The 13,060-nt window shown below is 39.2% G+C and overlaps 2 protein-coding genes across 2 annotated transcripts in view; one reads left to right on the top strand and one right to left on the bottom strand.

Moving 5' to 3' along the window:
- Positions 1-7,609, top strand: part of LOC109462237 — a 27,356-nt gene extending 19,747 nt beyond the window's left edge. Inside the window, exons 18-21 of the mRNA XM_019758772.1 lie at positions 1,654-1,812; positions 2,192-2,287; positions 6,343-6,486; positions 7,116-7,609. Coding sequence (XP_019614331.1) covers positions 1,654-1,812; positions 2,192-2,287; positions 6,343-6,486; positions 7,116-7,609 — 893 coding nt within the window. The remainder of the gene's footprint in view (positions 1-1,653; positions 1,813-2,191; positions 2,288-6,342; positions 6,487-7,115) is intronic.
- Positions 7,610-10,456: 2,847 nt separating this feature from the next.
- LOC109462236 (phytanoyl-CoA dioxygenase-like) overlaps positions 10,457-13,060 on the bottom strand; it is an 11,089-nt gene continuing 8,485 nt past the window's right edge. Inside the window, exons 8-10 of the mRNA XM_019758771.1 lie at positions 12,766-12,850; positions 12,144-12,348; positions 10,457-11,403 (exon numbers count right to left, since the gene is read on the bottom strand). Of these exons, the coding sequence (XP_019614330.1) occupies positions 11,287-11,403; positions 12,144-12,348; positions 12,766-12,850 (407 nt within the window). The 3' untranslated portion in view covers positions 10,457-11,286. The remainder of the gene's footprint in view (positions 11,404-12,143; positions 12,349-12,765; positions 12,851-13,060) is intronic.

The following is a 13,060-nucleotide window of genomic DNA, read 5'->3' as shown; positions in this document are numbered from 1 at the left end:
TTAACCCTACCGTAGACCGGGGGGGGGGGCTAAAAGTGCCCGCGGCAACTTTGATGTCACCTAGCGTCTGAACGGCTCGCCGTAGAACGACCAAACTTGGTGACTTTTCCTAGAATATTGTTGGCAAAAATTCTCTATCATTGTAATAAGATAATGATTTTTTGTGTTGCCATGGCAACGGGTTTCTGACAGGCATTTTTTGCTAAATTTAGTACTTTTTGTTTCAACAATAGAATTTTATGGGTTTTATGTCAAGTTACTCATGGTTTCTAATTTTAATAACATCCCATATAATTTTATATAAATTTAACATTAAATATGCATAATTTATGCTAATTTGATGCCGTCATTGGCCAAAATCCAAGATGGCGGACCATATCATTAGAACAGGTATATACAGGTTATTTTCATTAAAATTTCATCAATACTTCCATTTCTTTTTCAAAAAAAGGTTTAAATGAAGGTCTTTAGTATTTTTACAATGTATTTTAGGCTTTATCATGAAAAAAAACTATTTTAGAAAATTCAAGATTGATGATCCAAGATGGCGGATATCTTAAATATGCATGACGTCATTTTATGACGTCACCGGTGTTGCTATGGGCAACATAAGACGGTACACCATAATATTCTGTCATAAACACTTTTGGTACAGTAATGTTGAATACCATTTAGTTTTCAGGGGAAAACCTATTTAGACGGTTTTGGCCGATAAAATCACATTGATGACATCATAATGACGTCATATTACGTCATAACGACATAAAAATTGTACATATGATAAATTTTCACTAGTACACCATTCTCTGAAAATTTGGTGGTCATATGACATACCGTTCGCGAGTTCTTAGGGGGGTCAAAAGAGCCCCCCCCCCCCCGGTCCCCCCATGTCAAAAAAAGCCCGGTCTAGGTAGGGTTAAGGTGTCCTCCCTGGCTAATTTGGCATTTTAGCTTTCCATCATTTTCTCACAAAGAAATTTAGAAAGAACTGTAGTTGTACTGAATATTGATACCTGGGTACAAAAGGGTTATGAATATGATTTTTTGGACCATATGGATGACGTCATCACATTTGATTGCCCCAAATGTAATTATCTTTAAAGCTATAATATAGCACTTTGGTACAAGTATTAGAGAATAACTAAATTTTAATTAGGCAATCAGGCTATTCTCTAATAACTACGGATAATTAGTAGATATCAATTTGTGCAAACGTACGTTTGTAGCTTTGACCATTATGCACATGTTTTATTTCAGTTACTTGTACCAAAGTGCTATATTATAACTTTAAAGATAATTACATTTGGGGCAATCAAATGTGATGACGTCATCCATATGGTCCAAAAAATCATATTCATAACCCTTTCGTACCCAGGTATCAATATTCAGTACAACTATAGTTCTTTCTAAATTTCTTTGTGAGAAAATGATGGAAAGCTAAAATGCCAAATTAGCCAGGGAGGACCCGACTCCCGACTTGCGCGATGCCTTCATTTAGAATTTTTTTCTGGGCCGGCCCACCGTTTTTAAAGCTTTTATTATTTTCCAACTAGGTACAATTATCCCTGATCTGGTGAATAATATAAGAAATGTATGGCGGTCACCATAGAGTTAAGTTGTTGTAATGGCGAAAAAATTCTTTATTCCACACAGCATGCCGCACAAGTGGATCAAACTCTCCAACTGACTGCATCGCCTGTAAACATCTGAAAGTGTCCTACCCCTACAGAAAGGGGCAGACTGGTGATTTCCAATGCGTCGCTCAGTGTCCGCAGCACATGGATTCTGATACTGCTACAAAATCATGTACATGTAAGTAATATGCAGACAACTATTTCCAAAGGTGTTTGTGTTTAAGTCGATAATTTGCTTTAGCTACTTTATATGATAACGATTTTAACTAATTTCAAGGAAATGATACAGAATGTAAATGCGGATATATGTGTTTGAGCAGCTATGCAAAACCTACAGTCAGGTGATGCCCGGAAAACGTACTTTCTGTTTTTAAAAAAATTGTGGCTTTGCACTGGTTACTGAAACGTAATGTAAGTACTGTTTGGATGTCCCAAGTCAGCTGATTATATGAGAAAAAAATCAACATGTCGTTCCGTCTGTGTGTTAATGTACGTAGATGCAGCTGCTAATTTAGTATAAAATGGTTATGTTGGTTTTACGTGTTTTTTTCTTCCAGGCATTAAGAGGATGGAGGAAGCCCGCCCTGATGGTGTACTGGACTGTGTGACGGAGTGTCCTCTGACCCACTTTGAGGAAAACAACGTGTGCAAAAGTATGTTAAACTAGAGTTCCACAATCTCATACCTTCGCCAAATGAAGTTAATCTTTATGACCGACAAATTATAGATTATTCCCTCTAATTATGCAAGTAGGATCCTCATTTCCGTGAATTGTATCAGTTGATTAATTATGATTATCACAGTCTTATCTTAACAAAGAATGTCATTCCACCATTTCCTGCATAAATTCTGCAAATAAGGTCCTTAGTTGAATAAGTTATGTTTAATTATGTTCACCTTCACTTAACTTAACCCTATCTAGACCGGGCTTTTTTTAGCTTGGTGGGACCGGGGGGGGGCTCATTTGACCCCCACCCCTCAGAACTCGAGAACGGTATCTACAATTTATATGTCGTTATGTATTTATATTATATTAAGCTATCCGCCATTTTTGACCATCAATCTTGAATTTTCAAAAAAAGGATTTTTCAGGATAAAGCCATTGTAAACAGACTGAAGACGTTCATATGAACCTTTCTTGTAAAAAGAAATGGAAATTTTAATGAAATTTTAAGAAAAATAACCTGTATATACCTGTTCTAATGATATGGTCCGCCATCTTGGATTTTGGCCAATGACGTCATCAAATAAGCATAAATTATGCGTTTTTAATTATAAAATTTACATAAAATTATATGAGATGTTATTCATATTAGAAACCATGTGTAACATGACATAAAACCTATCAAAGTCTATTGTTGCAACTAAAATTACTAAATTTAGCAAAAAATGCCTGCCAGAAACCCGTTGCCATGGCAACACAAAAAATTATTTTCTTATTCCAATGATACAGAATTCTTGCCAACAATATTCTAGGAAAAGTCACCAAGTTTGGCCGTTCTAGCGCTAGCCGTTCAGACGCTACGTGACATCAAATTTTGGCGCGGGCACTTTTAGCCCCCCCCCCGTCTAGATAGAGTTAAATACTAAGTACCCTAAGTATGGAATTTCTAGCAGTTACCATTGCTGAACTACAACATTTTCTAATTAATTATGTAAATTCTTATGTAAAGTCTTAATTTACAAAACCAATATCTGCCTGTGTATCACATATGCCACAAGCTTGAATATTCCTAGCATGTAATGCAACTGCAAATTTCCCCATAGATTATGCAAATTACATCCATATTTGTAAAATTTTTAAATGATTGTGTAAGGCATCTTTTCAGCTACCTACATACCAAAACCCATGTCGATCCGTCGACAGGTTCTTGAGTTATCTTCTTTTGAATATCTTTAAACATCCCTGCAGTTCTAGAGCAAGCCGCTAGGCGGCCCAAACTTACGACACTTTTTTTTCAGCACAGGAGCTACCTATCATCGAAATTTCGACACCCTAGCATGTCTAGGTCATGAAATATCAAAACCGAAAGTTCAACTGCAGTATCATAAGAAACCGCTAGGAGGTTTTAACCGGGTCCAAAATCTAATTATTTCCAGGTCTCATTAAGACGTAACCACCTACCAAATATAAAGTCAATCCATTTAAGTCCTCTCAAGTTATCGTGTTTACAGACACACACACATACACACACACACACACACACACACACACACACACACACACGCACACGAACATCCCTGGAAACAAAACCATCTTGGCGAAGGTAAACATTGTTTTTGAACGCAACAAATGTTAAAGTAAGCAATGCTGATTGTAAATGTGAATTAGATTCGACTGATTGTAACTTCAGTTTCAGCTTCGTGAATTCCACTTTTTATGGGTTCACCACACCACGAAGTGGTGGTGAACCCATATTTGCTTTTTCTGATGTTTCTTCTCCTTCTCCTCCTCCTCCTCCTCCTGCCATATCTTTAAATGGATTCAGCTTCTTCATTTTAGGGCCTAAGGTCCTGAAATTTGGTATGGAGGTACAGTGGGCAAATACCCCTAGGCGTTTTTTAAATTTTTGTGATACAGGCTTTTAGAATGGTTTTATTTGAGTTTTTTGGCTGTGTTATAGCAAATGTATTACTGTGTTAGTGTGCCGTGTTTACCACGTCTGGGCATGAGTCATCACAATGGAATGCAGGGCATCAACCAATAGGCATGCAGCTTTCCTCTATACTTCTTGCTGATTGGCTGTTGGGATTTAACTTGATTAACACCCACACAGAGCATTTCCACCTGCACAGAGCATTTCTTGCTGATTGGCTGTTGGGATTTAACTTGATTAACACCTGCACAGAGCATTTCCATACTGACAGTATGTCTTTATTCAAGTGTTTTGGTAGGTATTTCAAGCTTTTCTGCTCCAGCATTGGAATGCGGGGCATGAACGTTTTTTATTTTATTTTATTTTGAAAATCAACAGTTTGCATTATGCAATTAAAAATCCTAACCAATAAAGTAGGGAATAGCTATCCAACTGTTGTTTTAGTTGTATGTTACTTCATATTATAGTTATATCAATGTAAACAGGGTTCTAGCTAGCGCTAAGTAGCGTCGGGGCCCGCGACGCTAAAATTTTGACCCGCTACGCCAATTTTCCCCCGCTACGCTAATTTTCAGTACAACGTAAGGCATTGTGACTGCATTTCTTTGTTCAAAAATGCCAGATCAAATGTGAAAAATGTTTTTTAGCAAAGTAACGCACGTGGCGGCCCTCCCAGGAGAATGGGGCGTGCCTAGGCGGGGCCTTGGCTTCTTTACAACTTGTGTTGCCGCCCTTCTGTGAGTGACAGCGGCAGTCTCTTGACGCCCAGACACTGGCGTCAGGGTGTCTAGCCCAGTCTGTAGAAGGGATGTTCCGCCCCCTTCACAGTGTCGGCTTTCCCTCTGGGACGCCATATATGGGCTGGCCTATCTAACAATTCCCACGCCACGATGTATGTAGCACAAATATGTTTCCTCCCGTGTTCAACAGATCTCTCCTTGTAACTCTGGACATAAACACCTTCCACTAAATTGCATTAATTCTATATCTTGCCAAGGTGAAAAAATACAAAGAGTTACAATGTACTTAGTCACCAGCCTAATAATTAAAGTGCTTTACAGTTCTAGCAGGCTCCCGAAAAGGGGAGGGGCCTCTAAAGCCCACAGCGGCAAACTTGCGTTGGTTGAAAATTTGCCACTTTAGTAAACTAAACAAGGGAGTTCACCCCTTGGATCCGTTCATAGTTTAAACAAGTAAATACAAATTATTGCTCTCTTGTCAAATTTTTGCCGTTTTTCTTTACAGGCGTTTGTGATCTTTGTGACACACGTGGGTTTTCCTGCCACATATGCGTCAGTGCTGGTGCCATGCCGATTTCATGCTCTTAGCTACTGTGCGATCTATGTCGACACACTGGGTGTGCCTGTAATCATGTCAGCATCAAAGCTTGGCAATAACAACAAAGCCACGTGTTGAATCACGTCAAATTTCGGCCCAGTTTTGCAGAACTGAAATGGCACAAAGGAGATTAAAAGTGCCTCATAATGAGACACTATTAGCAGGCAAAACAGACGTATTTCTTATATTATTTATAGTTACTTTTTTTGCATGTAGAATATTACAACTTTGCACACCATGCTATGTTTAACATTTAATTTATCTCAGAGTCTGTTCTTGGTTGTGTCTGATTTGGAGTATCTTCTGTATTTTGTGAAGATTCCAAGCTGCAAAAATATAAAAATTACTAATCAAGGATACATTGTACATACCTTAGAAATGACATTTTTTCCCTTTGGGTATCCCTCAAATGGCTGCTTTTTAAGCTTAAATTTTTAAAAGCTCCTGGTAAATCATTGTTTTCCCTTGTGTTTCTCATTCTTTCCCTGCCATGTGGTGAACCCATCGCTGTATTTGCTCCAAAGCAAATATTGGCCTTTCTAGTTATATAAATTATTTTGTTTCCTTAAAATTGCTACTTGTAAGGAACCAGAAATATACCGTGAGTTAAATCACACAATTTGCCAGATTTATTCCCAGTAACATTTTCTAAAGAAACATTGTAAATCTAAGGTTCGTCCAGTGACTATATATTTAAAGTCACCTAAATTGCTTTTTTAACGTATTGAATACATTTACTTTTTAAGCAACAGCATTTTTTTCTATTTGTGCAGAATGCAACAGCTTTTGTATAGACGTCAGTAATAAGGGACAAAAGACCTGCTCCGGACCTGCTTCAACAGACTGTGACACCTGCAAGTATCAACATGAGGGGCGTTGTGTGCAGGGTTGCAGACCTGGGCAGAAAGCTGTTAAAGGTTTGACATATTGGCAAACATAAGGCCATTCTTCGTTAGGTAATAATAATGTTTGGTGAATGATGTATAATTATGTTTAACTTAAAATTGCGGAAATAATAAATTTAGCCGTGTTGAGGTGCAAACATGCCTTTATCTAGCTTGCTAAGAGGATGGTTGTAATGCTCAGGCGCAAACTAAAATACTGATCTAATTTGTCATCAGAACATCCGAGGATCAAATTCCTATTACTATTGCTATTGTGTTTAAAGGTGTCATCCATTCTTTGTTTGCCTGACTTAATTTATGTGTTACAAAAGGTACCTCGCTCATGGATGTCTCTTGCGTGTGCATTCATTTTTCTCTCATTGAAAAATCATCACTGCCTAACAAGCAGGCTATAGCTGTCATCATTCGTGCATATGACTTGCAAGTGCCAATCTAAATGCTTTAGTGCAGGCGATATATATATGCATTATGCAGAAGAGGTGATTAACAAACATAGCGTTCGCGAACAGACAGTTCAAGTTGGACGACAAAGCTTAGCTGTGTGGAGTGGCACAACAATGTTGTATGGAACTAGACTTGGCGTTCCTAATATTTTTATCGGTTGCTCTTTTTCACATATGGTAAGTTGTTTCTTTTTTCAGGAAATGACAACGCGTTCACCTGCCACCAATGTCAGCCCGGCCATGAGTGTAGGCTGGGGGACGAGCGGGAAGACATCTGTCCAGCGGGAACGGCAAGTAACGACAACAGGACAATGTGCGTGCCGTGTGCAGCAGGGGAGTTTAGCAACTCGTCGGGAGCGGCGTCCTGTCAGAAGTGTCCTGCCGGCAAATACAGTAGCAGAGCGGGATCGAACAGCTGCGAGGACTGCCCTGTCGGAACATACAGTAGCAGAGCGGGATCGAAAAGCTGCGAGGACTGTCCTGCCGGAAAATACAGAGCGGGATCGAACAACTGCGAGGACTGTCCTGTCGGAACATACAATAGCAGAGCGGGATCAAACAGCTGCGAGGACTGTCCTGTCGGAACATACAGCCACGAAAAAGGCTCCATAACTTGTCCGAAATGCCAGGGGTTTACCAATACCATAACAGGGGCCACAGGTTATCTTTGTAACCTTGTTGGCAGAAGGTAGCTCTTTCATGTGGCCCGGTCCGCTGCCATCGTTGCTGCCTCGCCAATAGTGAAGCCATGACTCCGCACTTCTTTTCCATACTTCTTCGCCATGTTTCCTTCCGTCCTCTCAGTCTCCTGACCTGAGGCGTCCATCTTAGAGCTGAGCTGGTGATACTATCTGATGGCATGCGGCATATGTGACCTAACCATCTCCATCATCTGTTTATCAGCATTTGGTCTATTGTCATAAGTCTTGTTCTTAGATATTGATTTCTATTGGAGATCGTTTTTGGCCAGAAGATTTTTACTTTTCTCCGTAGACATTTATTTTCGAAGATATTAAGTTTGTGTTTAATATAGGACGTCTCCTTCCAACATCCAGCCTCGCATTAGAGAACACTGAGGACGTTACTTCTGTAAATGTTGATTTTTGTCCTGGTATGTATCTGTTCATTCTTTCATACTGGCCGGAGGACTGCAAAAGCTTGGTTTGCTTCACTGATCATAAGGTCCACCTCCCTGTTCCTATGTCAATCAGTTATTTTACTGCCCAGGTAAGTGAACTCTTTGACTTCCTTTTGCTGTTTTCCATCTACTACAGTTGGTGCGTTATTTGGAGTGTTTTTCCCAATTTGAAAATTTAAAAAAGAGTAAGCTAGCTCCATGGAGGTAGCTCCGTGGAGGTAGCTCCGTGGAGGTAACTCCGTGGAGGTAGCAGACCCCTCTCGTTTTTCCTTAGGACTTGTGCCTTTCGTTTACCTTTAGCCCAATGGAGTTGGATGTTTCATTTAGTCTTCCTGTTTGCTCTTGTGCATCAGTATGTCTGCTTGAGAGGAGCCCCGAGTAATCGGCATAGTCTAGGTCTTCTAACACTGTATTGATCGTTAACTGTATGCCTCTGTTTTTATCTTTCATGACATTTTTTTTTTCATGAGGCAGTCAATAGTCAGAGAGAAAAGAAGAGAGGATAAAACACATCCTTGTTTGACACATGTGGTTACTCTGAAAGGGTCTGTCAATATGTTGTTGTGTGCCACTTTGCATTCGAAGCCATCTGATGATGTTGACAATTTTGAGTGGAATACCATAGTGTCTCAGTATCTTCCATAATGACTCACGGTGAAAGTTATCGAATGTCTTCTCGAAGTCAACAAATACTACATATAACGGGCTGTTCCATTTTGTGTCTGTTCCAGTATCGGTCTTTTGTTTAAAAAAAAGCGTTACACGAACGTCCTTTTCTAAAGCCCGCTTGCACTTTCCTCATAATGGCATTAATGGCTTCTGAGATACGTCTGAGGATAATACAGCAGATACGAGAAATCAGTGTTATACCCCTCCAGTTATTGCAGTTCTGCAGATTTTCTTTCTTAGGTATTTTGCAGATAAGACCAGTTTTCCATTTACACGTATCTGGTATTTTTTTCTGTGTGCCATATTTCCTGGAAAATATCTCTGGGAGTTATCTGTTCTTTCACTTTTAGCACCTCCGCACATATATCATCCTCACTTTTCCATTTTTAACTGCTATATGGCGTCTTTCACTTCGCTGACTGTAATGTTATCCAGACTCATGTCGAGGTCTATATCTGCCACAAGTTTTATACTACCAAAAATGATTTTTCTTGTTTTTGCTAATTCGTAGAATAAATAATAAAAGAACAAGAGATCGTTCGAAGATTCTTTTCTTGAAAATTTTCACAACAAGAACATTTTCTTATCTGCCTTAAAGTGAAGGAAAAATTTCTAGAAAATATTTATTCTCTTTAGAATGTTCTAAAAATTAAATTATATGATAGCGTTTTCCCTTTCCCTTTCTGGTATTTTTAATAGTGAGAAAATCAAGATATTAAAAAAAAACAGAAAAAACTAGAATAACATTTTTGAATTTTCTTTTTTTTATATCTAGAAACTTTAAAAAGGGAACTTACTGTTTTCTTGGGATGTTTTAGAAAAAGGAAGTTTTTTTGTTCTTGCCTTTCTTTACATAACGTTGCTGAGAAAAAACCTGAAGAAAAAATTGTTTCCTGACAGTTAGAATTTTGGTCTTGAACTAAAATCTTAGAGATAAGAAAGAAAGCGGTATATAATTGTATGATGAAAATGTCTGTCTTGAGGATAAAAAAATGCATTCCTGTTGTTGTAACAACAACACAATGCCACCGATCTTGTGTCCTTGGGAAAGGCACTCTACACGACTTTCCTCTCTTAACTCAAGTGAAAATGAGTATTGGCTTGTCCTGTATGTGTACTCTGTGTTGGTGGCGGCATAAAATAAGATATAGCTTGAGTGTGCCGTCGCTATGTTTGGTCATAAAATGTTGGAATAAAAAAAAAACTATGCAGATTGCTTTTCAAGTTGGATTCTAGATCTGCTGCTGCCGTCTCGGCATGATGTCTGGTTTTCGGCGTTCCTGGTAGCAAAAACACGTCCTACACCAGACGCGGGGGCTTGCTGACTGAGCTACGATACTAGACTAATATGGCATAAAAGCTTTCTCAACATTGTTAGGATCGGAAAGATCAAGTGAATAATATCGTATGAAGTATAGATTACAGTCTTTATGCAGAATGAACACCGAAAAACAACATGTTAATGAAATATGCTTCTATTTCTTATATTTTTTTAATCTCGTAAAACATTGCTAGATGTTAGTCTTAATTCCATCACGACAAGGTGCTTTTTATCCGTATTTTTACTTTCTTTGCATGCCCAACTTATAACCTGTATGACAATAGAGTTTGTGAAAACGCTTTTAACAGCACCACGACTGTATCTTCTATATCTTTCTCTGAAGTCAGTGACAAAGTCCTGATGTCTATAGAACCAGTTACTTTCCTCACAAGACAACGCTTGCCCGGTTTCCGTACATTAGAAGCTCGGCTTACTTTATAGGGAATTGATGACTCAAGCACAACCGAAACCAGAGTGATCATCTTTATCTTTACTCATAAGAAACAAACTTAAATTGATCCATGGTAAATCATGCTGTAATTAAATTGTTGACATGTTGTTACTGATTGTGCCACTGTTTGTAAAAAGCAGATTTACTCAGTTGATTATACTTTTAACCCTTAAGAACAGCCTTGTGTGTAAAGCTGCCCAGTGACATAAACAGCACCATTACCATTTGGTTACCACACATTAGAAGTCGGCTAAGCACGCCAAATGACATTATTGTCAATTAATCAATCAATCAATTAATTTTTTTTATTATTAAAACGTTTGCATCCATCTTGAATCGCATTTGCTTTCAAACGTCAGAAAGCTACTAGCATGATAACAATACAAGTTAAATGTTTGCAGTTATGTACTACTCGCATTTTTACAATGTAAAGAAATACCACGTTCAACTCGTTTGTTTTTATATGCTTCCTTTCAAGATGCCTAGTGAATGGGATGTGAATCAGCAGTACCTAATCTATTCGTTTATGCGCCTACAACGTCTATGATGTTGCCTTTCTACGATGTTGTTCTTAGCTTAAAGTGCATTTTATTGACGTTTTGGTTCATCGAAATATTCAATATGTTGACTGCAACGCCGATTGGCCAGAACTAGTTGTAGCCTTGCTACGATACCTATTTTTACGGGGATTACGAAACTTAGCAGCTAAAATTGACATGTTAAGCAGACTTTCTCAGTGTGTGTTGTTGTTTTCTTTCTCCTGTTTGTTTCCCGGTGTTACGTGTACCTCCTACACGCCGCCCTGTTGAACCTGGAGCGCCCTGGTGTGGCGATTGTGGCGCACGATCGGCCAGCGAGTCAGCCACGGCCCGTGATGAGTCGTGTCAAACTCGTCCACATCTTCACCCTGATGAAACAATATGACAAAATCAGCGAAAATCAGAGGCCATTAATGGGGGCCCGCATTCCCTTTTCCGTAGAGCGTAATCGGCCGTTTAAATTATATGTAGAGCGTAGACGGACCACTCAACGTAGAGTGTAATTGGCGCATTTTGCATTGGGCGTATTCGTCGTTTTGATTCTACGTAATGCGTTGTAGCAACTTGCAATTTATCGTCAAGCGTAATCGAGAGCTCTCACAATTTAGCGTAGAGCAGAGCTTTGTCGGGACCCCCCATGCAGGCCCCCATTAATATTGCAAGATACCTATCTAGTCCCTTGGGGACTACAATATGGGCACTAAGATATGTGAATCGAACACACTCCTACTTCCTCGAGTTATTTACTTTGAAGGCCTTATCTGCAGCCCCTTATACCGTCTAGGGGGCCCAACTGAATTATATAATAATCATAACTGTCTACATTACTCAATATAAACCTCAAACGGCAATGTCACCAAATAATTATCATAGCGTGTCCATAAACGTCATAACATAAGGTACAAAAACCTTCTGCCACAGTTCAAAAGCCGCCAGGGGCCAGAAATTAGAATTGCTCTTTGTTTTGCTGATACCCACCAATAAACTCAAATCTTTAACATTAATTCTCAATAGAATGCGATCTTGCACTTTTCTAAATATTCTTAGTGCGATCGTAATAATGTAAAACAATCCCTCCACCCCTGAGGCGTAGACAAAATACACTCACAGACAGCCCAGTGCTACTCTCTAGCTCGCTCCCGCGATCCGCGTTGAAGAACTTGTCCCATTCGCTCTGTGGCACCGCGTACATCGGGTCTTTGGCCGTGCGCATCAGAACAGGCTTGCGCTTCCCCCAGAACCCGTTAGGTTTGTCAGGGTGCTGCCAACGCAGGTCCAGGCTCCAACGGATGTTATCCGTCTTGTTCGGGAGGCTGTGAATTTTACGGAAGTAGTTCAGGTACATTTTTACCTCTATGAAAAACGGATGTATTGTTTCTGCCGTGTCCGTCGGTATGTTTCCGCAACTTTGTGGTCAGCATAACTTAAGAACGCCTTTACGGATTGTGATGATATTTAGTATGTTGGTACGTTTTAAGAAGACAAAGGTCAAGTTCAAATATGGGCCTCCTGGTAGATGACCTTGGTACTGCAGCAGAACTTCTAATTTTTGTATCTTTCGTGCTAATGTCATTTGCATGATTAATGAGAACAAAAACTCGTACAACAACTGCTCCTACAGCAATTGAAGCTATGATGACTGTACCATCATTAATAAATGTTCGTCGTATCTATGTCCATCCGCCTTTATAAGAGTACGTATTTAGGCAATATCAATGTTTAACCAATACCTCCTATGGGGGATGGCATTGTTGATGAACAGAACACCCCCATAAGGAACCTCACAAGTCACGACGTCCGTCTTTATGTTAACACCTAAAAGTTAGAAAAAAAGTCTTCATTAAAGCTGATCGTAGCTATAGGGTCACAACTGTTACGAGCGAAATTGTAGGTACTTTAAGCCCTCCAATAGTATTTTGCCTCCTTTCATAATTAAAGGATCCGGAACTACATGGAGGTAACGGGTGATAGCGATATATATATATATATATATATATATATATATATATATATATATATATAGTA

The sequence above is a fragment of the Branchiostoma belcheri genome, unplaced genomic scaffold, assembly GCF_001625305.1.
Source record: "Branchiostoma belcheri isolate BF01 breed outbred unplaced genomic scaffold, Haploidv18h27 scaffold114, whole genome shotgun sequence".
NCBI classification, from domain to species: Eukaryota; Metazoa; Chordata; class Leptocardii; order Amphioxiformes; family Branchiostomatidae; genus Branchiostoma; species Branchiostoma belcheri.
Note: the sequence above shows the minus strand (reverse complement) of the source record. Positions and strands in the feature narration are given on the sequence as shown.